Source organism: Myotis daubentonii, chromosome 4 (assembly GCF_963259705.1).
Source record: "Myotis daubentonii chromosome 4, mMyoDau2.1, whole genome shotgun sequence".
Classification (NCBI taxonomy): domain Eukaryota; kingdom Metazoa; phylum Chordata; class Mammalia; order Chiroptera; family Vespertilionidae; genus Myotis; species Myotis daubentonii.
In genome coordinates this window covers 74,820,545-74,848,327 of record NC_081843.1, presented here as the reverse complement: position 1 = coordinate 74,848,327, position 27,783 = coordinate 74,820,545, and the positions used below count along the sequence as shown (strand labels likewise).

Below are 27,783 nucleotides of genomic sequence, written 5' to 3'. Positions count from 1 at the left end.
CTGGGGTGAGGATTAAAAAAAAAAAAAGAATAACTTATTTTTATGAAACTATTATTTCCCCAAAAAGCATCTGGATTCTCATATGCTTCCGCATTTAATCTGTTGCAATATTACATATCATATAGCGTCTGAAAAACTTCACTGTACAATTATGAGCAAATGAAAGTGAACAAGGCAAATATTATCTTAGTATTACTATGAAACTAACTTTGGCCTTGCAGATACCCTGAAAAGATATCAGGGACCCCAAGGGATTTCTAGACCATACTTTTGAAACCAATAGTACAGTGGATGGAACAGATAGCTTAAATGTATTTTTAGTACTATCTTAGTGAAAACTACAAAGTTCTCTGAGAGCACAGAGAAGGGAGCACTACCTTTGGAGACAGCTTAGAAACTTTTACAGATCTGAGACTTGAGCTCAAGTCCTTACACGCTAGGTCCTATAAGTCTTTCTCCGACTTTGCAGAGTGGCTCCTACCCCTCCTCCTCCTCTCACTTGGTTGCTGCCCCTCAAACTGACCAACCTTGCTCTCTTTTTCAAGCCTTTGTATTTACTATTCCTTCTGTCAGGGCTGTTCTTCACCCATATATCCCAGGCCGGTTCTTGGCCAGGCTTGGCCATCCTGAAAGGTAAGGAGAACTATACCTTCATACACCTGTAATCCATTCAGGGCTCACTGCTTGAGAAATTCTGCCTTACACAAACTGTTATGAATGTGCACTAGGTGTCATATTTAACAAAGTAAATGGTAACACCATTTTGTAAATGTAAAAAACTGAGTGGAGAAAATAAAACTAAATATCATTCAACAATAGAATGAAAAAATACAAGAGAATGAATTAGAGCTATATGTTTAAACAATAATAAATCTCAAAAACAATATGCACAAAAATTACAGAAATGTTCCTATAATATGACACTATGTAAAATTTTTAAAATTTTAATTTATATTTTGAAAGGTAACACATGATTTAAAATTATAAGAACTTTCTCCCAACCCTGTCCTCCAGTTACACAGGTTCTTTCTCACAAAACCACCAATATGACCAGGTTTCTGTGTGTGTGTGTGTGTGTGTGTGTGTGTCTATCTTTTTAAAATTTTTTTTATTTTATTGATTTTTAGAGAGAGGAAGTGGGGGGGGGGGGGGGAGAAAACACTCCTTGGCTGGGTAGGTTAGAGCATCGTCCATGGTTGAGGGTTCAATCTCCAGTCAGAGCATATATAAGAAACAACCAATGAATGCATACATAAGTGGAACAACAAATGGATGTTTCTCTCCTCCCTTCTCCTCTCTCTTTAAAATCAATTTTTTAAAAAAAAGATAGATACGTGAGAGAGAAACATTGATTAGCCGCCTCCCACACTGCGGCCTGACCAGAGATTGAACCTGCAACCTGGATATGTGCCCTGGCCAGAATCGAACCTGTGACTCTGGTGTCCAGAATGATGCTCCAACCAACTGAACCACACTGGCCAGGGCTCTACCTATCTATCTTTATATAAAGTTGTTAAGTGAGCAGAACAATACTGTCATATGGTTTATGTATATCTTCATATAAACTAAAAATTTAAAGACATGCATGGGAATTATAAAGACCAAATTCAAGATAATAATTACTTACAGGCAAAGAGAGAGAAAGAGGGAATGGACTCAGAAAGAAGCACTTCAAATGTACCTAATAAATAAGTGATCTTGGATCAGTCAAGATCTATGATGTTATTTAGAAATCAGCTCTATTTGTGCACATAAAACAGCTTCACAATAGAAATCACGGTCTTCTATAAATGTATTATTGGAAATAAAATAGATCACACATCTAAGCATTTATATTCTAAGGGTTCTGAACTACTATTATTAACAAAATGTTTCAACCTTGATTAATTACTACAGATTTTCAAAATATCCTACCAAACAAAAAGTGCAATGAAAACAGAATACATTCACAGACAGAGACACACACAAATGAGTCAAAATATCTTTCATTCCCACATTCAACTTGTGGAATAATATAGATTGTGTTGGAAAAGCCATGGTCATGAGTGGCCTTAGCTTTCTCCCTTCCCAGCTTGAAGAGACATCTGGTTGCCAGCTGTGTAGCTAAGAGTCACTGCTTGCCAAGTAGTTGGCAGAAGGTGGTGAAGAGCTGACCACCTATAATCCATTTTGACACTGCCTTGGACTATCACTTTGCGGAACTGGGTATATTACAGAAATTCTAAAAAGAGTTGGCCAAATTTCAAGGTAGGAAGATGGCCATTTTTACTTTAACTCAAATCAAAACGGTATGATGTAGGAAAAGAGGAGAAAAGAAGATAAAAAAGTTACTAAAATTTATAGGAATAATTTACAGGGCTATGTCCTTAACCTCTCCCAGATATTGTCCACCACACTTCAATTTTAAATATGATAAGTGTAAAAACAGCTAAAGCTAAAGTGTAAAAACGATATGTCTACATCTACGTAAGTATAGTGTCATTCATATCTTTCACTTTTATGTCAGTTCGTATAATATATATTTAGTATATATAAAATATGTCAGTATGACATAAATATATGAATATAAAAATTTAACAAATAACATGGAGATTTTACTTAACTTTTATGTTGTTCTTATGCCTTTTGTATAGTGTGTGTGTATGTCATATATATACACACACCTAAATATCAGAGGTATAGGTATAAACAAACTTGGGGAGATGCTACAGTTTGGGAAAGGCACTTTATTAAAAAAAAAAAAAATCAATACAACTTCCCCACAGATTCATGATGTAAAATTCTATAATCAAGGCTTGTAGATTTGTAATTATGGTATGTCAGCTACATTTAAACAAGAGTGTTAAAAGATTGTTAAAGTTAAACTAACACAATTGCAGTGTGAATTGTCCTAGTCTCATTCTAATCTACTGGTGTCACTTTCATTTAATCAGAGGGAACTATGGGCCAAAGTCAGTGCTATTTCCAATGCTTTAACATTCTTTGTTCACACTGGATTTTAAGCCAATACCAATCTAAAAAGATATAGTTAAGAAAGTATTTTTAATTAATTCACTCACCAGTGGGCTAGTTTAGCAGGTTTTATTGAAAATAAATTGCCTTTAAAGTTATATCTCTTTATGTTAAATGGATGAAAACCTTTCCTTGCTAAAGAATTTCTTGAATTTATCATAACTCTGGTTAAAAACACACACTTACAAACATAAATTCTATTTGGAAACTTATTGTGGACATATTATTTAGCTGAGAGACCATATATTTTCTGGCATGGGTTCATTATTTACAGAGTGCATTCAAATTTTAGTTTAAGTAAGGTACAACATTCAATTCACAGTTGTACTATCAGCAAGTAGTCTCAAATAACACAGAAAACAGTGCTATGTTAGCTAGTTACAGAAGAGGTATGAATACTAATCATCCTAGTTTGCCTGGAACTTTCCCAGACTTAGCACTGAAGCTTCCATATCCTCGGAAACCCTTCAGTCCCAGGTAAACCAGGGTACTGATGCTACCTAGACATGAAAAAAGATGGGAGAGGATTTGACAGTTCTGCACTGGAGAAGAAAATTGGAGTGATATTTGGTAACTTCCTGCTAGGGCTGCCAGATTAGCTATGACCCAGTCACAGGTATTATTAAGTTCAGCAATTTTTCTGGAACATGGATCCAAATGTTTAAAAAGGGCCTGCCAGACCCAAACTTACCAACCAATACCCACTTAACAGTAAGTCACATGTGAACAAAGGCTGCTGCTTGAAGAAACTTAGTACAATTACCCACCCAGCCCATAGTACACACATTTCTCTAGCTTCACAGCCAGAATTAGTCCTGAAAAAACAATCCTGTTGCTGGGAAGGGGATATGTAAGGAGTCCTAGGAGTCAGAGGCTCAGAACCAAGTCAGCCTCATTGCTGTCCAATTCTCACTTTATAAACCAGGGGTCCTCAAACTTTTTAAACAAGGGGCCAGTCCACTGTCCCTCAGACCACTGGAGGGCTGACTATAGTTTAAAAAAAAACTATGAACAAATTCCTATGCACACTGCACACATCTTATTTTGAAGTAAAAAAACAAAACGGGAACAAATACAATATTTGTATTTGCATGTGGCCCATGGGCTGTAGTTTGAGGACCCCTGTTATAAACCACTAGGGGCCCGGTGCACGAAATTCGTGCACTGGGTGTGGGGCGGGGGGGAGTGTCCCTCAGCCCAGCCTGACCCCTCTCACATACTGGAAGCCCTCAGGCGTTGACCCCCATCACCCTCCAATCGCAGGATCGGCCCCTTGCCCAGGCCTGACGCCTCTGGCCTAGGCGTCCGGCCCGGGCAGAGGGGACCTGCAGTGGCAGCGGGGGGCGCCGCAATTGCGCGGGCTCCGCCCCTGCCCATGCAGGATGCCTCTGGCTGAGGCGTCCGGCCCGGGCAGCGGGGACCCACAGCTGCAGCGGCCCCGCGATCGTGGGCTTCGCTTTAGGCCCAGGCAAGGGGCCCCTAGCTCCTGGGACTGCCAGCCTCGACCGTGCCCAGCTCCCATCGCTGGCTCCACCCCTACTTCCTGCTATCACTGGCCAGGGCAGAAAAGGCACTTGATTCTCCGATCATGGCTCGGGGGCAGGGCAAAGGTGGCCCCAGGGCCGCCTTTGCCCTGCTCCCCAGCTCTTAGCTCCCCCCTGGGTTTCTGATCACTGTCAGTGGCAGGGGGCTTCTTCCTGCTTTCCCTTTCGCCTCCCTGCATTGTGCCTACATATGCAAATTAACTGCCATCTTGTTGGCAGTTAACTGCCAATCTTAGTTGGCAGTTAATTTGCATATAGCCCTGATTAGCCAATGAAAAGGGTATCGTCGTACGCCAATTACCATTTTTCTCTTTTATTAGTGTAGATTCCTAGTAACTGTACTCTTTCCTTGTTTCTAGGAATCTAATCTCTCTTAACAACCATTTTCAAAAATCAGATACTTTGCCTTTGTTACCATGCAAGGTAACAACGTTTCTCTAAGATTAGGGTCCCTGAGGCTTCTCTCTATTTTCCTAGGGCCTAAAATAATGGCCTTGAAACCTGTTACTCCTTTCATTTCTAAAATAGCTGCCACCCATTAATTGCCTTCACTACTTTGCCAACTTGCTGAAACACCCATCTTCCTCTTCCCTGATGCCCATCACCATCTATTTTTTTCCTTGTTTCCATGTTCCTGTAATATTCCATCTGCCTGCCCAGATTTCTTCCTAAAGCCCACTAAACGACACTTTTGGATCACCTGAAGGATTCTAGGGGACTTGATTAAATACTTAAAACTCCAAGAATGCACCCTCCCTATTATAGCCTACCCAAACTGAACTCTAGGACCAATACATAGAGAATATATTTCTAGTGGCTCTCAATTCCTGGGAAGAAAACTGAAGGAACTAGGGGTGTGAGTGATGACTTTAAATCTCTTCTTCCAAATAAAAGTTATGACTTCTGAAGAGAAACAGGGCTATGGGAAATGAACATCTAACTAGAAAAAAGGTGATGAGAACAGAAATTGGTTTTTAGACCATTGTTTTAAGAAACCAGTGTTCACAAAACCAGGAACATGTCTGAATCATGAAACTAATCAAGAAATCTTTGAAACTAAATTTGGAGGAGGAAAAATGCATACCTTTAAAAACCTTTTTATGAAAAAATATTTAAACATATACAGAATATAATGAAGCCCCATGATCATTCAGCCCCAGCAATCATTGATATGTTGCTGTATCTCACTCATCTATTTTTTTTCTTTGCTGAGGTACAATGGAGAATTTTAAAAGTAAGATACTAACTCAGAAGATGGAAAGAGCTATACTTAAATTTCAGAGAAAAATAACGAGAGAAGGAGAGTAGGGAACAATATTTACAGAATTAGATGGTTATCTACCAAAGCAAAATATGTGTAATAAATAGCTAAAATGGAAATTTTAGGATTAAAAACACACATATATCTAATTTTAGTACACATGGGGAACTCCATTCCAAAATGTCGATAACAAAGCCATGAAAAAATATATGATAGATATTTTCATTAATATATAAGCAATTGAATATACTGTATAGTAAATTATGCAGGTTTCAAAAAATGATTTTAATGTGATGAAGTATGAAGAATCAACATTAAAATTTGATAATGCGGTTATTGAAATAAGATGAAAATAAAACTTTATCTCCAAGCAGTTTCCATAAGTACTTGGGAATGTTTGGAAGCCTAAAAATTTAGCTTCTTAATTATCTAAATGGGTTTGTTTTCTCTAGAACATGTACTGTAAGCATATAATACTTGAACTGAGTAATTTCATAAACTAGTATAGATCATTAGAATGAGAAATGGCAAAATCACATAGGTAATTAATGGGACTCTACCATTAGAAGTCATTTCTCGTGATTCTCTATGTAAAGCACTCTCCATTATACCCTGGTGCTTCTACTAAATAGATGTATGAAAATGACATAACCAAAGTCAAGTCTAGCAAAAGTGAACAACAGAATGCTGGGGTGAGTAATGGTGCAAATTATTTCTATTTTTAATTACATCTCTCAACTGTCACTGAAAAAATCTTTTAAATACACATATATAGCTATATATTGAGAGAGAGAGAGAGATCTCAATTCCCTTCCTATTATCACACATTTTAAAAAATACTTTGGAAGTGTTGTCCTTCAAACAGGAAGCTGTAGATCAGAACCCTGGGTTCCTGCCTCTGCTCTGCCACTGACGAGTGCTGAGATCTCAGACAAGTTTGGCTTTCCTCCTTTAACTTCATTAAATCTCCGTTGCTCGTCTGTAAGACGGGACGACACCCAGTCTCCCCCGGCGGCTTGCCACACACTACGGTACAGAGCGTGCGCGGCAGGCGCCTCCCGCAACAGCCGCAGGAGGTGGGCGCTTCCTCCGTCTCACAAATGAAGACCCCGAGGCACCTGCAGGCAACGGCGCAGAGTAGGCGGCAGGACTCGGGCCTGAGCCCGCCGCCTCCCTCCCGAAGGGGCTGTGCGCCGCGCAGCTGCTCACACGGTCTCCTGGCCGCCTCCAGGCTGGAAGCGTCCGGGGAAGTCCGGGGTCCTGCTGCGCGACCTAAGCCGCGGGGCAACAGCTTAAAAGCGGGATTTTTCCTCCCCCGCGCCTTGTCCTCCTTCCGGCGGAAAGGCGTTACGGGGGGACAGACGGTGGGCACAGAGGGAAAAGCCAGCCGACTGGGACGAGGCCTCTCGGCCAGCCGCTGCTTCCTAAGCCCGCCCACCCGCTCTCCCGGGCCGCCTCTCAAAAGTTTCACCTTCGCGGGCCGCAACCATCGAGTCCTAACGGGCACGGAGTGTGTAACAGCCGCCGGGGTGAGAGCCGACGGCGGGGCCTCTCCTTAAACGGCACCCCACACCTCCGGGGCGAGCTCGGGAACGCAGTGGGGAGAGGGGGCCGCGGGAACTGGCGGCGGGCGCTGCAGTCCCCGCCCCCGTTCTGGGCCCCAGGCCGCGAGGCCGCCGCCGCGTTCATCTCCGGGCGTCACCAAGGCCTCGCTGTTTATCGGGGCCGGGCTCTCGGCGGCCCCCGAAACTTCAGAGCGGGCTCACGGTCTCCCGGGTCCGCTTCCCCGAGGCCGGTGGGCGTGGCGGCGCGCGCAGGGGAGGTGCTACCGAAGCCCGGCCCAGCCTCCCGCTCGCCGCCCCGCCCGCTCACGCCCGAGGGCCGGGCTGCCGCCGACCCTCACCGTTCACGGAGGGGAAATCCAGGGCAGGGGCAATGGGAGGGGCGTGCCCCGGACCGCGGGCTCCGGCACCGGCGCGCCCCGCTCTGTCCCGGCCCGTCCCCGCCGCCCGCGGAGCAGGTGAGGCCTGGACTCCGGCGCCCGCCTGGGGCCTGCGCTCCGCCCGGCCTCTCGGGCCGCCTCGAGGCGAGGGAGGGGAGGCGCTGGCGGCAGCGCGGTTCGCGGCTCCTTACCGCTTCACCACGCCGGTTTTGATCTTGATTTGTCTCACGCGAGGATCGGCCATGGTCCCTCGAGCGCCGCGGGAAGGAGGGGCAGAGAGTCGGGGTAACCGTGCTGCGAGCGCGCGCGGAGGAGGCGGTCGCGTCGGCGGAGTCGCCACGGCCCCGCGCGCATGCGCAGACCCCGGCGCTGGCCGGCGCCCCTGCCACGCCCGGGGCGGGGAGACCCGATCGGGCCGCTCTTCGCGACGCTGGACCGGCCGCCGCTCGCTTCTCCTCTCGGGGAGCCCGCCTCCGTCTCTCCCTACAGCACTCCTCTAGCTCTCCCCTCCCTTGAGAAGGACACAACTGTACCCTCTTCCCGGTCGCCACAGCCCGGCTGTGTTGGGAAACTTCAGTGTCTCCCCTACGGACAGGTTGGGCGGTGACATGGCTTTGCGAGATTACCCGCTTAGTGGCCAAAAATCGTATTAAAGATATTTTCGGTGTCGTTATCTGGTATCAAACAGGGCAAAGCGATGTACCTTTCATGAAATAAACTACCATCGTGCACGCAGTCAAGAAAAGGCTTACCCTCTACCCCAGACCCCTGCAAAAAGTGTCTGTAGGTATGTACCGCCTAAAGGAAATGACTAGAGGACTTAGGTAATCATCACCGAGGGTGTAACTTAAATATTTAACTTACGAAAATGTGTGTGGCACACAAAAGCTTGGGCCTGGTGGTCAGACCCACTGACATTCGGGTCCCACCCTTTAAAGGCCAGATGACATTGGGCACGGGAGCCACTGCACCTCCCCACCCAGCCTGTTGCCTCGTGGGCGGAGCGGAAATAACTCCCCCTTCACAGAGTGGGGGGGAAGATGGAAGCTCACTGCCTGGCGCACTGTAGATGCTCAGTAACTTTCCACCAGCTATAACAGTGGTTCTCAACCTGTGGGTCGCGACCCCTTTGGGGGTCGCCTTGTTGTGCCCAGATTTCAAAGTTCCCAAGACCCCCAGGGAGCCAGTCAGTCCGATGCAAAAGCAAAGAGTCATCTATTTCAAACCCGGGTTTGGCTCCCCTGCCACACTCACCTATGCAACGGTAAGCTCCAGTGCCTGATGGGACAGGGGGTTTTAAAGGGGGGTGGAGTGAGGGCAGGAGAGGGGACTGTGGGCCCCGCCGATTGGCCAGGCGCGAGTCGGGTCATCCTGGGCGTGGCCAGCAGGGGCCTGGGCTTCCGGGAAGAAGGCACTCTCCTGAGCACATGGCGGCTGCCCCAAAAATGGAGGACACAGGGCAAGATGGAGAGCGCAGTCCTAGCCCCCCCCAGGGCAAGCTGAGCCCGGGCTCCAGGGGCCAGTCCCGTTGCTGGGGGTCCAGTAGATCGACCAGTTCCAGCCCAGGCAGGAAGTCCACATCCTCCGTCTAGTTCCCGGGGGCGTCGGCGATCGCCTCCTCCCCCATCTCCTTGGGCGAGGGCACGCGCCCCGCCGCCGCTGCTGCCGCGTGGGTCCGGTCCGGTCCGGGGGTGGCAGGCGGGTGGCAGCCTGCGCCGGGCTCCCGCCGTGGGCTGGGGAGTCGGTGCCCGAGGCCGCCAGCAGCGTGGTCAGGCCCCGAGACAACTCGCCCTTTCAATCCCCCCTTTGTCTTGGAACTTCCGGCTCAATCATGAGACGGACTGCATTTCTATTCCACCGTTGCTAGAGGCCCGTGCTGGGCATACAGAACTATCAACTGAACTATCCCTATAAGCTTAACAAATGGTCCGGTGGAAGGGAAAGAAACCATTTTAGATTTAACAACTTCTATTGAAATAGGATTTTTCTTCTTAAAATTCCTCCATGCCTATCAAAAAGCCAAATCAAGATTAATGTATCTACTGTCCTGATGTTTGCATAAACACAACAAGAATGGTAACTGACTACCTTTGCTGGAATTTCATGGTTGAACCTTAATGTGCCCCGTAGGGCCAGGAAGCCAAGCCATCCAGATGCCATCAGGCCTGCCTGCAGTATCTGCTGAGTTAGGTGAATCCCTCACCTGTAGCAACTCCACCTGAGCCCACACTCCAGGCTTTAAGGCCCATCTCAGTAGCCCTCCTACTCGTTGCGGCCCAGAGTGTGTGGGGGTTCCGCAGGGATGCAGAGGCATCTTTACTGCTCCCCTTCTACTCTTACCAACCGCCAGTGATGGTAGGGCATGGGCCTGACGCTCCAGCGCCAGCCATCTTCAGGGCTCCCAAGCAGGATACCAGGCTTTCTTCGTGGCATTCTTAGTGGCTTCAAGTCTTTAGAGCTCAGACAGGGCTCTTTAAAACATGATACTCCAGTCAAAGTTTTCCGTTAATAAAACCATTATTAGGAACCAGTCTCATTGGATCTATGCAAAGAAACGTACTTATTTAGCATTGCCAGATTTCGGAGGAATTACGTAAGGAGAAAAACATACTGATCTACTCTAAGATTTTCTGACTTTCCTTGCTACTTCCTTTTCATGGATTTGAAACAAAACAGTAACTGTTGGCATAAAACCTTCTACCTATGCATAACTATGCCCCAGACCTTCTATTCTAAACAGGCTTTTTTCAGCTTTACTACCCCTGACATGGGCATGGTGACTCAGGCCTGCAAGACAGTATTACAGGCTGCCAACTGTTAGCTGTCTCTCAACAGAGACCAAAACCTGATGGGCACCGCTCCCTGCCCAGTTGGACACCTGCCCTCTTGGTAGCTAGGCACCCTTTACTTTTGGGGGTCACCCCACACAGCTCCCTTCCAGGATAGCCAACATACATTCAAAACCTGCAAAAGAATCAAAGGTTAATATAACATATCAATACAATGAAAAACATGTGACCCCATAAATTGTCCTTGTCTCTTTGGAGCCTTGTCCATGAAGATGCAGGCATTATCTAAGTGTATTACACAGTATTGTGGGGGCTCCTGGTGACAGGAGTGATCGCGAGTCATGTTACTGGCATCAGGCAGGTCGAGCACGCCGTAGCTTGAGCTTGAGCGGGTTGCGTTGATCTCTATCGATGCTCCATTTGGTGATGAAGTCTTTCTGGGTCATGGATGGATCCGCTGACCGGACGTGAGTGTGATGGATCCAGGTCGCGACGCCGTCTACCTTTACAGTCTTGGGATCTTGAGCAGACAGGAACAGATGTGGAGGCCTCCCTTTCTCACATCCTAGGACAGGACTTTTGACCTATGTCTCACCCAGATAGAAACGGTCCACATTTATACCACAAAATACCAACAAATCAGTTTCAGTTGTGTAGCCAGTCTGAGTTTTGACTTCTCTCTGGAAGTCTCAGAGATGGTGAATACCATCTAGAAGCTATTAATCCATTCACACAGTCCCCCAAAAGTTAAAGAGGAAGGAAAGAATCATTCAATGTCACTCAAGAGGATTTCGGCGAAACAACAAAATTGACAGATTAAACACATTGGAAAACCAAGGCCAGAAGTACCCTCTGACGTTTCAGGGGTACCAAGGAAGGAGAAGTTAGGCCACAACCAGCCCTTCTCACAATCCACCATTAGTGACCAGTCCCAGCTCACTGGTCTACCATCCATTTAACATTTCTTTTTTCCTCCTATCACACCAAGGCCATGCTTTCCAGGTAGCTAGAACTTTTAGCCTTAATTTTTAGGTGATTAGCACTAGTTAAACAATTTTAAACAACAAAGATACATATTTAAGTAAACACATTATCTAGAACCTAGGTTAAACTTAGGCATATCCTGGGTCTCCCAAATACTGAGTTGGCAAGGTAACTGGAGCCCTTTAAGATCAGTATGAAACCACAGTTTCTACCTGAAAGACTTTGACATAACCTTTAATTGTCCTTAGTTTAAGGAAAGCAGTGTTTTCTAGATTTCATTTCTCAATACTTAACCAACAGATTTAATTCTGTCTTCTAGATTTTTCATGAGGCAAATTACTTTTTACTTTCAAGTGGCTCTGGAGAACCACATTCGAGCCTTGCAAGACAGGTTTTTGGCCTCCCTGGTCTTTTCAGATGTAAATTGACCACATTCTTTAAGATTTTGCTGCAGGCAGGAGGCGACTATCTCCTCCCTCCATTAAGAAAAGCTTTCTTAATTAACAAAGGACCAGTTTTTTTTTTTTTCCCTTTTGGAAAAACTGTTCTTTATTATGGATTAATCTTGGGATTTATCCTGCACTTTTGAAAGGAGACGCTAGCTTAAAACCCTATCCAAAATCGGTGCGCACATTAGTTTTAAGCCAGCTTTTCTCCCTACACGTGCACAGAAATCCCAGATGCATTTACCTGGGGAGGGGGTGACCTGTTTCCACAGACCCTCACTCAGGCAGCCGCCGACTGCCACACAAAGGAGGGGGGAGGGCAGCCCCCCTCCCTCCACACTCGCATACTTTCACCAGACATTCAAACAATCCATTCAATTCCTAACAACTTCCCAACCCCTGAGGGAGCTCTAAAGCCTCCCCCAGTCTCCTTGAAATGATCAATCACAATACCCAAAGGTGCAGTCTGAGTCCATCCCATAACATCCATCCAGTACAAACACAGAACACTAAACAGGGCTCGAAAATACAGGCTTCCAATTCCATGGAAGCCAAACCTGAAAGCTAGACGTTGGCCTTATACCAAACTAGCTAGCAGGAGCGACCTGCTTTCCGCGAGGGGCATATCCATCCCTCTGAGGGGCATATCCATCCCTCCTGGGGTGAGGGGCATATCCATCCCTCCTGGGGAGCGGAACGTCTTCCAACTCTCCCCCGCCTGTGGTCGTTCACGGCGCGTCCGCCTAGACCCCTCAGGCAATCCAGAAACGAGCTCAAACAGAACAGAACACACAAGGACACACACCTACTGCGGTCAGTCAGACTCTTCGGACTGGGGGTCCCTCAATGGTCCTGGGAATCCCGGACGAGCCCCCAAAATGTTGTGCCCAGATTTCAAAGTTCCCAAGACCCCCAGGGAGCCAGTCAGTCCGATGCAAAAGCAAAGAGTCATCTATTTCAAACCCGGGTTTGGCTCCCCTGCCACACTCACCGATGCAACGGTAAGCTCCAGTGGCCGAGAGAGAGCGAGGCCTGATGGGACAGGGGGTTTTAAAGGGGGGTGGAGTGAGGGCAGGAGAGGGGACTGTGGGCCCCGCCGATTGGCCAGGCGTGAGTCGGGTCATCCTGGGCGTGGCCAGCAGGGGCCTGGGCTTCCGGGAAGAAGGCACTCTCCTGAGCACATGGCGGCTGCCCCAAAAATGGAGGACCCAGGGCAAGATGGAGAGCGCAGTCCTAGCCCCCCCCAGGGCGAGCTGAGCCCGGGCTCCAGGGGCCAGTCCCGTTGCTGGGGGTCCAGTAGATCGACCAGTTCCAGCCCAGGCAGGAAGTCCACATCCTCCGTCTAGTTCCCGGGGGCGTCGGCGATCGCCGCCTCCTCCATCTCCTTGGGCGAGGGCACGCGCCCCGCTGCCGCTGCTGCCGCGTGGGTCCGGTCCGGTCCGGGGGCGGCAGGCGGGTGGCAGCCTGCGCCGGGCTCCCGCCGTGGGCTGGGGAGTCGGTGCCCGAGGCCGCCAGCAGCGTGCTCAGGCCCCGAGACAACTCGCCCTTTCAGCCTAAGACCATCGGAAAACATATAATTACGTATTGTTTTTGTGATTAATCACTATGCTTTAATTATGTTCAATTTGTAACAATGAAAATACATCCTGCATATCAGATATTTATGTTACGATGCATAACAGTAGCAAAATTACAGTTATGAAGTAGCAACGAAAATAATTTTATGGTTGGGGGGTCACCACAACATGAAGAACTGTATTAAAGGGTCACGGCATTAGGAAGGTTGAGAACCACTGATCTACAATGATAAAAGCGTAATATGCTAATTAGACCGGATGTCCTTCTGGATGACCTTTTGAATGAAGCCGGGGTCCCAGGTGCCAGAGGGAAGCCGGTGCTGGCAGCCAGGGGAAGGAAGGCCTATTCTTGCACGAATTTCGTGCATCGGGCCTCTTGCTGTTTTCTATTTTCAAAAAAAAATGTATCTGTTGCATAAAATGAGGTGCCCCTTTGCATCAGCCTCTTCCTGATGGAGTTCCCCAAGGAAGGCTGGGCATCCATCTAGTGTCTTTGCCCTTCCCTACACTTGGCTTACTCATTCTGGCTCTCAGAGCTGGCTCTGGAACACCCTTCCACCCTGCCAGTCCAATACCCTTATTTTACTTTTTAAAATCTATTTTTATTAATTTTAGAGAGGAAGGGAGAGAGAGAGAAAAAAACACCAATGATGAGAGAGAATCATGGATCAGCTGCCCGCTGCATGCCCCCTACCGGGGATCAAGCCTAAAACCTGGGCATGTGCCCTGACAGGAATCAAACAGTGACCTCAACCACTGAGCCACATCAGCCGGGCTAATACCCTTATTTTAAATCCAAAATCAAACCCCACCTTCTGGAGAAAATCTACCACGACAGACCCCCCCCCCTTGCCCCCCGCCTGTTCAATGCTCCCTCCATACTTTGGAATCACCCAATATTAATTTTCATTTTTTCTTTTAAAAACTATTGAGTCTTTCACAAGTGTGTGCTCACTCTCCTAGTTGGATTATTAGCTTCTTTAGAGGCAAGAATCTTGTCTTCCATAAATATGCCTCCTCTAATCTACACCTGTGTTCTGTACACAGCAGGAGCTAAACTCAGTAACTACTGCCGTCCAACTGGCTGGCACACTGAAATGCAATTTCAAGTGAAGCAGCAGAGCAATGAAATACTGGGGGCAGGGGATGAGTGGAATCAAAAGAAAACAAAAAACCCAGAAGACTCACCAAAGGTAAATGCTACCATTAGAAATCCAGTAGCTCATTGATACAAAGTTACTGGGCAGTCCCATAAGCCAAAGAAGCAACAGCCGCCGCCAAACCCACAAACCAAAAGATTGTGTACTAGGGCTCTTGTTACTGTCAAGGATCTTCTTTCAGTCAGATAACAAAAGCCATATAACTCTTCATATTTTCCTCTTTGCCTTGTTTTCCAGAACCTCGGAGCTTGGTTTTGGGCTGATTTGCAGGAGTTTCCCTCATCCTAGGTTTTCTAATGTAAATACTCCCTATCACCCCAACCCCAACTCTACTTCCACCCTTTTGTCCTTTTTTTCTTTGTTTTAATGATTTTGTATCTATGACTTTCCTGTAAGCCAGTAATAAATAAATGTATCAACACACCAGCCAAAACACCTCTGCCACTATTGCTGTGTACCCAGGCCTATGCCCAGGCCCTCAAAAACAGTGTGTTTATCTGTGTCTGTGAGTACCATATTGTATGCTTGAGGCCATGCGTTTAGATCATGAAGTTTGGCCACACTTCTAAGGATAGGGGATCAGGTGAAATTGTTCCTACTGTCAGTTTACAGTAGTTGTAAAGAGTTTTAACTTTGGGGCCCAACTGTCTATGGCAGCCGTGGGCAAACTACGGCCCGCGGGCCGGATCCGGCCCGTTTGAAATGAATAAAACAACAACAAAAAAGACCGTACCCTTTTATGTAATGATGTTTACTTTGAATTTATATTAGTTCACACAAACACTCCATCCATGCTTTTGTTCCGGCCCTCCGGTCCAGTTTAAGAACCCATTGTGGCCCTCGAGTCAAAAAGTTTGTCCACCCCTGGTCTAGGGTCACATCCTAGCTCTGCTTACTAACTGTAAACTTGGGCAAGTTACTAACCTCTTTATGTGCCAGTTTCTTCATCTGTGAAATGTGGGTGATAATAATAATAGTACCTACCTCATAAGGTTGTTATAAAGCTGAAATGAGTTAATATTTATAAAGTGCTTAGGATAGTGCTCATTCTTATTAAGCTCCATACGAAGTGTTCATTAAATAAATGTCACCTAGGAAGGAGGTCCTAAGTAGGAGACTAAGAACACAGTGGGACATATAGTCAAATGAATATAGAGATGTACATGTTATCATTAATGAGATCATGCTGAGTTAATATTTGACTGTTTACTCCGTATAAAAAGGACCCATGTTGGACTTCCTTACCACTGTATCCCAGCATGTAGCAATGCCTGGCACATCATAGGCACTCAATAAATACTTATTAAATGAATGAATGCTGCTTTAAAACGACTATTTCCCCCATTTAATAATGTCACAGAACCTTCCCTTTCAGCAAATGGGCTACTAAAATAATCTGAAACATCCCCCCTCTCTCTCACACACACTGTCTGTCTCTAGGACTTGATCTTTGGGGTCTGGCCTTTGAGGAGGTAGACCTACTGAAGGCCCTTTCTTATATACTAGAGTACTAACCCTAGGAGCACTAACCATGAGAAAGTACTAACCATGGGAGGGATCAGTACTAACCCTAAGAGGAGAGTATTATGCAGGCATGCCTACTGTGAGGTAGAAGTCAATATTAATTTTTTTACCATAATTATCACTGTTTAAAGTCTCCTCCATACTATTAGTGACATCTAAGGAAGATACTATTAACTGGCTTACCCAACAGTAATTCCCCAGACTCTCTTCCATACCTGATTCCATTGCAGGGGTTACTTTCTCAACCTCTCTTGCAGCTGGAAGTGACCAAGTGCACAATTCTGGGCAAATAAATATAGATGGAAATATGTAGGTGGTTGCTGAAAATGCTTTGAATTTCTTGATAAAAGAGACAAATATAGGGAACTGCCCCTCCCCCCACCCCTTCTTTCATGAAAGTAGACGGAATAACTGGAGTGAAACATCCATCTTTCAACCATGAGGGAAAGACAAACATTTCAGAGACAGCAGCCCTGGTATCATTGAGCTGCTGAACCAAAACCAGCAGCTGTCTATCCCTAGTTATCTTACCTGAGAAAAACAAATCCTTGGGCATTTAAGCTACTGTTTATGAGACTTCTATTATTAGCAGCCCAAAGGGCTTTCTCGTTAGACTCCATTAGAGCTCCATGAGTATGTCTCTTCACTGAGGGGAGCGGAAGATATAGCCATTGGATCTTTGGAAGAAAAATCCCTATGAAATAAAAAGTATCTCCAACCGTGGCTTTCATAATGTGCTGTGTTCTCATTGTCTGAGCGTATTAAACATACAACTCAAATGGCCACAGGCCACAGAGTAAGGATGTTGGACAGGTGCATGTTTCAGTGGCTCTCAACCTTCCTAATGCTGCGACCCTTTAATACAGTTCTTCCTGTTGTGGTGACCCCCAACCATAAAATTATTTTCGTTGCTACTTCATAACTGCAATTTTGCTACTGCTATGAATCGTAATGTAAATATCTGATATGCAGGATCTATTTTCAGGGGTCGCAACCCACAGGTTGAGAACCGCTGTTTTAGATAATAGGAGTTCTATACAGGTAAGGAGAGAATACAATCCTTTCGCCAGTGACTTACAGAGGGTCCTATTTACAGCTGAACAGGTATCTGATATAACAATTCATTGTTCTGACACATATTGCAGTCATCATGTGTGGTTCTTAATGCATCATGTTACATTAGCTCAGCCCATGGTCTCGTACCATGTAACATAAATTTTGCCAAAAGGAATGACAGTACGTGACACTGACTTTTAAAAGACACACACTATTTTTTCAGATCACATACCTTTTATCCATGAGTGCCCAATTCAAAAATCAAGTTGGCAGACAAAAGTGGAGTGAATGTGTAGCCGCAAAGCAGCATATTTATCTTGAATAGTTTTGCACATTTCTACCTGTAGTCAATGATTCCATTCCATTTTTATGTTGAAATGCATGAGCAACATTAATGGGCCTTTTTTTTTTTTTTTTTTTTGTCACCTGAAGTTAGACTTTTATTCAGGGTCAATCAAGAGAGGCCTGAGAAGTGTTTTGGGATTACAAGCTATGGATAAAATCTTTTCATGTGTTTATCATGAGCCATCTATGACTGTTCTATTTGAAATTCTCAGCAAAATATTTATGATTTATTTTATTTTTATCCTATCTATGAGTATTCCTTTCAGTAAGTAATCTTTCTTAGGTGTGAAGTATTTTTCTTTGTCATTACATATTCTTTTTTGGTATTAATGGGAAATACAACAAAAAAGATAAGGATTTTTTTGACAACAGATTACAGTTTCTAGATTACTAAAAGAATATTCTAAATACTGGTTCACACAGAGCCTTTCGTATAGGTTTTAAAATTTAAATTTTTTTACTTCTTTTTGAAATTATCTTCCAACAGAGTTTCTTGTCCATTAAGGTAAACTACTTAAGGCCTAGAGAATTCCTCTTGGGTTATAAACCTAAAATTAAAAAAAAAAAATTCAGCTATCATCTGTGAAAGCTTACTGGGATTCTGCAGGATAGTCTGGCAAGGGGAAGGAAGTCTTCATGAAATAGCTTTCCCCCTAATATTTTAAGGTAATATAAACATATTACTTCTAAATTGAAGAGAAAAGCTTCATTTCAACGTCAACATTTCAACTTCCACAAGTTCTAATTCAAATATCCCTACCCTAATATTTAATTACTGTCTTGTTATTTCATTATTACTACAATTATTTCTCATCCATTATTACCATCTTTTTGCATATATATGTGTGAATGTGATTGCCATTTAATCATATAATTGAGATTTTTAAGAATCCTTTTTTTTTTTTTTTTTTTAATAAGAGTTATATGCCTCCAAATGATTTGGAAACTTTAGAGCTGATAAAATTCAACCAATTCCCCTTGGATTTTTAGCCACATGAGAAATCAGAGTAAAGGAATTCAATACAGACCTTGGTTGAATTTAGTACAGCAACTGGAAGTTATATGACACCAAGTAACCAGTAATTAATGACTAAGTCAACCCCCCTCCCCCCACCCAACACACACACACACACTTTTTACTCAAATGTTTTGGCATGCAGTCATGCAGTGATGCTCCTGAAATGATTAAAAGCAGGAATTTGGGCCTCAGCTAAGTCACACTTTCTTTGGATAATTTGAGTAATTTACTTAATTGTCTCTGAGACTTAGTTTCCTCAACTGTAAAGTAGAGATAAAATAGCTGCCACACAGGGTAGTGGTTCTTGTGAAAGTTATATAATGCACCTGTATTAAAGGATCTAGCATAATGCCTGGGACATCATAAACACTCAATAAATGGTAACCATTATTATTATCTTTACTCGTGGGCACAGAACAAATTTATCCAGAATTGATTCTTTTTAATAAAATTAGCCTGTAGAGTAAGCTTATTTTTTTCAGTGAACTAGCAAAGGATTCCAATAGAATTGCTGCTTATCCACATATAAGGTTTACTAGAGGCCCGGTGCACAAAAATTTGTGCACTCGGGGGGGGGGTTCCTCAGCCTGGCCTGTGCCCTCTTGCAATCTGACACCCCTCGGGGGATAACCACCTGCTGGCTTAGGCCCGCTCCCTGGGGGATTGGGCCTAAGCTGGCAGTCAGACATCCCTCTGGCAGCCCAGGAGCCCTCGGGGGATGTCCACTTACCAGCGGGGAGCAGACCTAAGCTGCAGTCGGACATCCTCAGCGCTGCTGAGGAGGCGGGAGAGGCTCCCACCACCACTGCTGTACTGGCAGCCATCAGCCTGGCTTGTGGCTGAGCAGAGTTCCTGCTGTGGGAGCACACTGACCACCAGGGGGCAGCTCCTTCATTGAGCATCTTCCCCCTGGTGGTCAGTGTGTGTCATAGTGACCAGTCATTCCCAGTCATTCTGCTGTTAGGGTCAATTTGCATATTACCCTTTTATTATATAGGATAGAGGCCTGGTGTATGGGTGGGGGCCGGTTGGTTTGCCCTGAAGGGTGTCCCGGATCAGGGTAGGGGTCCCGCTGGGGTGCCGGGCCAGCCTGGGTGAGGGGCTAATGGGTGTTTGCAGGCTGGTCACACCCCCTTCAGGATGGGGGTCCCCACTGGGGTGTCTGGCCAGCCTGGGTGAGGGGCTGATGGCTGTTTGCACGCTGGCCACACCCCCTTCAGGGTGGGGAATCCTGCTGGGGTGCCTGGCTAGTCTGGGTGAGGGGCTGATGGCTGTTTGCAGGCTAGCCACACACCCCAGCCACCCAAGCTCCCAGTGGAGGCTGGCTGGAAGCAGATATCTGGGATTTATTTATCTTCTGTAATTGAAACTTTGTTGCCTTGAGTGGAGGCCTCAGCTGGCCAGGGCAGGCGGGAAGCTTGGCTTCCTCCATCGCTAGGACAACCAAGCCTCCTGCTTGCTCCAGCTCTGTGGCTGCCGGGCGCCATCTTGGTTGGGTTAATTTGCATATAGTTGCTCTGACTGGCTGGTGGGCATGGCTGGGGCATAGCGGAGGTGCGGTCAATTTGCATGTTTCTCTTTTATTAGATTAGATAAGTTCAGATATGAATATTATTAGATTGATCTATCACAAATAGTAAAAAAAGAAAGCATCACATATTAAGTTTATTATTGGCAATTTGCAACATTAAAATATCCTTTAAATAAATACATTTAAAATAGTCTATGTAAATTTTGTGTTTATGCCTATCAGATTTAGTGTTAGCTATGTAACTTTGGAAGGGGAAAGACTTTGGTATGATAAAAAGCAATAGTGTGAATAAAGATGCAATTCTTAACATGTATTCAGTGGTTAATAAATGATAATTACTCTAATTTCCAAATAGGGTGGAATCTATTAAGTGAACTTCCATCACCCCAAAGGGCACATCTTACATTAAAAATATTTATGATATTATTGCAAATAGTGCCTCTTAATATGCCTATATTTTACTTCTAGTACAGAAAAAAAATCAGGTAGGAAAATTCCTAAGCATTTAAAGAAAACAAATAAAATTGCAGAAAAGGGTTTATTAACATGTTCAATTTTTTATTTTAAAATGAGAATTTGTCTTCACCAGGTCACTGGAGAATAAACACTTGGAATGCAATATTATTTAACTCATAGTACATGAAAATTAGTGCCTACAGGTAAAGACTGATATATCGTTTAGGTTATTAGCACTATTACACATGGTGGAATTTTGCTTTCTTTGCTTTACAAAAGTTAATTTCCATAAATAAAGATGAAAAAATGAATGTTTTATGAACACTCTTTTGTAAGTGGTTTTTGAGGTTTGGCTGAATATTACACAAATAAAGCAGCTACATTTTAACTATTCTAACAGGAATAAAAATAGTGGGGAGAGCATTCAAGACACATTGCCTCCCTAGATTGTAATGTATATAGACCAGTGGTTCTCAACCTTCCTAATGCCGCGACCCTTTAATATAGTTCCTCATGTTGTGGTGACCCCCAACCATAAAATTATTTTCGTTGCTACTTCATAACTGTAATTTTGCTACTGTTATGCATCGTAATGTAAATATCTGATCTGCAGGATGTATTTTCATTGTTACAAATTGAACATAATTAAAGCATAGTGATTAATCACCAAAACAAAATGTAATTATATGTGTGTTTTCCGATGGTCTTAGGCAACCCCTGTGAAGGGGTCGTGACCAAAGATTGAGAACAGCTGATCTAGACTGTATGAATACTTTGTAAAATACTCAAAAAGGAGAAAAAAAAGTGTCAGAGTAGGAAAAAACAACCTACATTTTTCAGTGGCTGTTGCAAACTATTTATGCTGGATGCTCACTGTACCCTTTAAATTTTTATCCCTATTTTTGCTTTTGTAGCCAATTGTTAATGGATGTAATGCTGCAAAGACAAAAGAGTAAACAACAACACAAATGAATTAACATAAAGTCAGGAGCTGAAAGAGAATGGAGAGCAAGAGTATGTTGAGAAAAGGAAAGAAATAAGGGTGGGACTAGGCTTGGGGTTACATATGTCAAAAGGGTGTGATCAGTAAGGTAATGTCTTGAATTCTTTAAACTTTTCTGCATTTGGAAAGTAAGACAGGGAACACTGGATCCCTGTTTTTGTTAGGTTATGTTTTCAGTTGTTTAACAGAGATTAAATAATAGTGGCATAAATAAAATAGAGAGTAGGTTTGCTCTGCTCCATGAGGTTTCAGAACCCTAGACACCTTCTAAGTTGTTCCACCATGCTCTGGGATGGCCCTTCTTGCATGGTCAGACATGGCTCCCATTCCCGCCTCATATGCCATGTCCTTTTAAAGGCATGAACTGGACGATGATTGAAACACTTCTGCTCACATTCCATTGGTCAGAACTTAGTTATATGACCACACTTCATTACAGAAGAGAAGGAAAAATGTATTCTGTAGGTGGGCTATTATGTGCTCAATTAATATCAGAAGAGGGAAGAGTAGATATTTGGAACAATGAGAAGTTTCTGCCATGTGCCTGCTTTGAGATTCAAAGTATCATTGATTCAGGTTGCTTCAGTGTGCACTTGGGAGAGGTGTAGGTAGGGGGCAACATGGCTGATGCCTTGTAACCATAGGCCTTTGCCAATTAACACACTGACTTGATTATTGTAGCTTTATAGTAAGCCTTGAAATCAAATAGTGTGAGTCCTTTGTTGTTCTTTTTCAAAATTGTTTTGGCTGTTCTAATTTACGGTGGTTACATTTACATTTTAGAATCAATGTTATGTACAAAAACTCCTGCTGGGAATTTGATTGGGTTTACATAAAATGTATAGATCGATTTGAGGAGAATTGACAATTTAACGATATTGAGTCTTACAATATATGGACACATTTTCTATCTCTATTTATTTAGATCTTCTTTGACCTTTATTTTATAGTTTTTAGTTTACAGATCCTGCACATAACTATTTCCATAGGAGTTACAATTAAGTATTTCCATTTTTGTGTGTGCTATCATATTTTACATTTTTAAAATTTTAAATTGTTCATTGCCAATGTATAACAATTAAATTTTTACATACTGGTTTTATATCCTCTGATCTTGCTAAATTACTTATTCATTCTCTGAGCTTTTTGAGTGGATTCTATGAAATTTTCTATATAGACAATCTTGTCATCTGCAAATAGAGACAGTTTATTTCTTCCTTTCTGTATCCTGCCCTTGTTTTTTAACTTAGCATGTAGGGCTTTGTTTGTTTTTTTAAGCCATTAAGATGTAGTTATTTTGCAGTTGCTCTTTATCAGGTTAAGAAAATTCCTTCTTATTTCTAGTTTTCTGAGAGATAATCATGTGGGTTTTCTTCTTTAGTCTGTTAATATGGTAAATTACATTGATTGATTTTCAAATTATTGAATCAGCTTTGCACTCCTGGAATGAATATCACTTGGTTATTATGGATTATCCTTTTTATATATTCCTAGATTTTGTTTTCTAATATGTTGCTGAGAGATGTTGATCCATAGCTTTCATTTTCTTTATGATTTTATTTTATATTTTAATTTTTTTCTTTGTTGATTATGGTATTATATATGTGTCCTTATCCCCCCATTGCCTTTTTCTGCTTTTGGTAATGGGAGATTCTGGCCTCATAAAATAGCTTTCCTCCTCTTCTGTTTTCTGGAAAAAAATTAAGTAGAAATGAAAATTAAGTAGAAATTTTCCTACTTAAATGTTAGGTAGAATTCATCTGGACCTGGAATTTCTTTTTGTTGTTGGAAGATTTTTAACTGCAAATTCAATTTCTTTACTAGGTATACAGCTATACAAACTATCCATTTCTTCTTGCATTTTGGTCATTTGTGTCTTGCAAGGAATTTGTCCATTTTATCCAAGTTGTTGAATGATGGACATAGTGTTCTTTGTAGTATTCCCTTATTATTCTTTTAATGACTATAGGGTCTGTGGTGCTGTCCATCCTTTTATTCCTGATACTGGTCATTTCTCTCTTTTTTTATTGAGGTACAATACATATAATATAAATTGGGTGATAAATGGTGATGAAAGGAGACTTGACTTGGGGTAGTAAACACACAATACAATATACAGATGATGAAATCTGTATAATTTTATCAACCAAAGTCACCCCAATAAATTCAATAAAAATATATATGATTAACTATTAATTTAAAAAGTATTAACCATTAACAATGAAAAAGTATATATTTCAGTGGCATTTAGTACATTCATAATGTTTTACAACCATCACTTCTATCTAATTCTAAGTCTGGTGTCTTGTGAGGTTATTTAAGTTTGAAAAAAGAGTATGATTAAGAAAACTGTGTGAATGAGGCAAGGTAAAAATTAGAATGGAGGTTTTACTGGTGGTAGTGTTATAACTGTAGCAAGGAATCAGGAGTAAAATGCTTTGGCTGTGCAATGCCGTTTGATGCCAAGAGCATTGGTGTGGAAAGAGAGCGTGTGATGGGGGGCAGGGTCCATGTCTTCTGATCATAGCCCTCAAACAGGCTTCGGAATATCTGGCTGCTTTTATATAATACTAACATGGAAACACTTCCTCTGAAATAGGTGCTGCTTGGCTTAGCTCAGGAACACAAAAACAGACAATTATATCCATAAACTCTGCCTTGAGCTATATCTGAGTAACCTAGACCTGTGATGGAGGGAGGTCCCAGATTTCAGGGGAAATGAAGGAAATGTATGCTATTCCCTAGGGCGGTACTGCTTAAGAAGCTTTCCTTTTCAAACTGGCATGCTCTAAAAATATCCAAAGCATGTAAATGTCTTGGCAACGTGAATAATTACTCAAAGCCACGAATTCAAATTTAGGTTTAACCATCAGGACTGGCGTGTTTCTTTGACATACCAGCTAAGTCATTTTTGCTCTTGGAGACAATTGGCTACACAGTATTCACAACATGAGTTGTTCTTTCTTTGCCCTTCAGGGAGCCCCAGAACCCTCCCAGAAGTAAGCAATTGTTAAGCCATGCTCCTTTCTCCTAGAATATCCTTTCAAGCCTCTCCTCAAGCCAAAATAATAACCTTTTGAAATTTCAGCTCCAAGAAAGTCATAAAGTAAGCACTCGGTACTATGGAAACAATCATTTGACATCATTCCAGCAAATCCATCTTTGGGCTATGCAGCTTGTTTTACTGTAATGGTGTTATTTTGGGATTTATTGACTTCCAAAACTAAGAAAAAGACATAGGAGCATCTTGAGCTCAGTTATGAAGAATGCAGAAAAAAAATCAAATCAAATATCTACAAAATGTGCCACTCTATTGTTCATTTATTTCTTCCCGTTTTCTTCCTGTTTTGACAAATTGTTTGATGTGAACTCATCTCGTTTTTGTTTTTGAAAATCATATACAGATTCTTAGGCATGAGTAAATATCTTCTTGCCAATTTCAATAAAAGAAGCAGAAAAATTGCAACTCCTATACATCTGTATCATTCAAAGCTACAGTCAAGAGACAGAAACCATGCCAGTTATTAGAACAGAGAAAATATAATTGTCATCTAGGTATAAAGTTGTTAACTAAGTGAATGAAAGGGCACAGGAGATGTCACGGAGGTAGCAACTGCAAGTAGCGTTTAACACCCCTAGGACTGGGGAACAAAGGAAGGACACTGGAATTATTACGACTTAGGCACTCAGAAGGGGTTGCTGACCTCTGAAGAGAGAACATGGGCAGCTGATGCAGGATCTCTGAGAGGGCAGGATGAATCTGACCCTGCAATACTGAGAACAACTCCAAGTTGAATTAAGCTGCTGCTACAGGAAGGAACTAAATCTGCTGGGATGAAGAAGTGATGCTAGTGTTATGCTCACAGAAACAGGAAAAATTTAGGAAGCAAAGGAAGGAGCAAGCTCCTTCTTCCTTCTCTAGCTTTGCAGGCTCCTTGACAAAGCAGAAATGTGGTTTTTAGAATTTTAGACCCAGCATCACAATGCAGAATAGAGAAGGCTGTGTTTGGATGTAAGAGATAAAAACAGTAATAGGGAGATTTCAACAACTTATTCAAACTGCACCTTAATTAAACAAGATAAATATATCAGAAAGGCTGGCTGGCTGCCAGTGAGGGGCTCCCAGTTGCATTACCTTGGACAAGTCCCCTTGGTCCTCAGCTTTGTAGGTCAGAAAACTCATTTATGTCAGAGCACCAAGAACTGACAGAGCTCAGAGGGGTGGGTCACATGATCTAACCTATAAGAGACCGATAAATAAACTCAAAGGCCAAGGTATTATAATTTGTCTTGAAAAAAATTTTAAATTGATTTTTAGAGAGGAAGGGAGGGTGGGAGAGAAACATCGATGTGAGAGGGAAACATCAATTGACTGCCTCCTGCAGGCACACCTACCCGGGATTGAGCTGCAACCTGGGCATGTGCCCTGACTGGGAATCAAACTGGAAACTTTTTGGTGCACAGGACGATACCCAACCAACTGAGCCACACTGTCCAGGGCTCAAGGTATTTATTATTTTATAGTCAGAAATATCACTGCTCAGGTGATGAAGCTGGTACACACATCCTTTCATCTGCAGGAAAATATGATGGTCAGAAGGTAGCTGATGGCATGGAGTGAAAGCAGGAGAGTTAGTGGATGCAATCCATGGCTCTGTAATAATTGTCTGACACCATTACAGAGATACACTGGACCAACTGGCTTCATATCAGTCAGTTAGTGTCCTCACCACTTGTATAGAGCTAGACAGATCCCCCCAAAAGCTTACTCTTTCATCTTTAATTGGCTCTTGACAAAATCCAGCCTTCTGTTATTATCTTTTATTCAGATAAGTATACATAGTTATAGTTTTATTTGTCCTTGGGAGCTGGTCTTGGACGGGTTATTAAATGTTTCTGAATCTTTCCTCTTCTTTAGATGAGGATCAATTATCCCTATGTCATAAGGCTGTTGTATGGATTTATGCCGGGGTCCAACCCCAGCAGGTCCAGGGGTCCCCAAAGGCGTGGACGGAGTCGGCGAAGAAGGAATGACACGGAGACAGCGTTCAGTTGATCAGCAGCCTAGCCAGGATCTCCAGCCAAGTTCTGGTCTCGATCTCCAGAGAGGTTCAGCTTAGGATCTCCAGCCAGGTTCTGTCCAGGTTCTCCAGGCAGGTCCAGTCACCAGGTTCTAGTCAGGCTCTCCTGCCAATCTCCGCAGTCAGGTTCAGTCCAGGATCCCCTGCCATGCTCTCTCGCCAGGCTCCGCCTCCAGGCTCCGAGGCCAGTCCCTGTCCAGGATCCTCCGGCATGCTCTCTCCAGCGAAGTTCTTCTGTCTCTAGAGAACGTTCTGTGTAGGTTCTGTGCCTAGGCTCTGTCTCTCTTGGTCCTGTCTTCCAAGCCCTGTCTGAGTTCTGTCTCTTGCTGTCTTGTTCTGAGTTCTGTGTTCTGAGTTCTGTGTGTTGCTGTCTTGTTACATCTGTATTTATACCAGTTGATTCAATCCCATCAATCTCTATTCCAAAGGTTAGGGCGTTTCTTATCTCCATTCCAGGGAGTAAAGATTATGTAGCTTAAGCATGATTGTTCATAGTTAAAGTGATTAATTACCCGCCTGGCACTTAGTTAAGGGATTTTATTCCCTCCCTAACTTCAGGGGAAAATCCCTACCTGGGGAAACAACCTTTCTCAGAGGTGACCTTGGTTAAAACACATAGTGCCAAGAAGGTGAGCAAACATATTAAGAAAAGTATGCCATATATGCCAGGTCCCTTGAAACAGCAAGCATGGACCGGCTCCCGGCAGATTTAAAACAGTAGTCCATATATATATTCACAGGACAATGCCTAACATTCAGGAAGCTCCCAAAACATACAAATTCAACCCCTACCTTTGATCATATTAAGATTTTCTGCTCTTCTAACACTTTTCCTTTTAAAAAGATGAGTTAGCCCTGACTGGTTTGGCTCAGTGGATAGAGAGTGGGCCTGTGGACTGAAGGGTCCCTGGTTCAATTCTGTCAAGGGCATATGCCCAAGTTTCAGGTTTGATCCCCAGTGGGGGCGTGCAGGAACCAGCCAATCAATGATTCTCTCTCATCATTGATGTTTCTTTTTTTTTAATCTTTAAATTCTTTATTAGTTAAGGTATTA

At 43.4% G+C, this 27,783-nt stretch overlaps 1 protein-coding gene and 1 long non-coding RNA gene across 4 annotated transcripts in view; both read right to left on the bottom strand.

Annotated features, from left to right (window-relative positions):
* Window positions 1–8,125, bottom strand: part of TBCA (tubulin folding cofactor A) — a 63,937-nt gene extending 55,812 nt beyond the window's left edge. The window contains exon 1 of one of the 2 annotated variants that reach the window (XM_059694263.1): window positions 7,951–8,125. In XM_059694263.1, the coding sequence (XP_059550246.1) occupies window positions 7,951–8,003 (53 nt within the window). In that variant the 5' untranslated portion in view covers window positions 8,004–8,125. The remainder of the gene's footprint in view (window positions 1–7,950) is intronic. The other variant, XM_059694264.1, reaches the window with a different exon arrangement.
* The window catches only part of LOC132233506 (uncharacterized), a 251,850-nt gene extending 230,594 nt beyond the window's left edge, over window positions 1–21,256 (bottom strand). The window contains exon 1 of one of the 2 annotated variants that reach the window (XR_009452649.1): window positions 21,124–21,256. This is a non-coding gene — a long non-coding RNA (uncharacterized LOC132233506). Of the gene's footprint in view, window positions 1–17,076; window positions 17,166–21,123 lie in introns of those variants that run through there. The other variant, XR_009452650.1, reaches the window with a different exon arrangement.
* Between the last annotated feature and the right edge of the window lie 6,527 nt (window positions 21,257–27,783).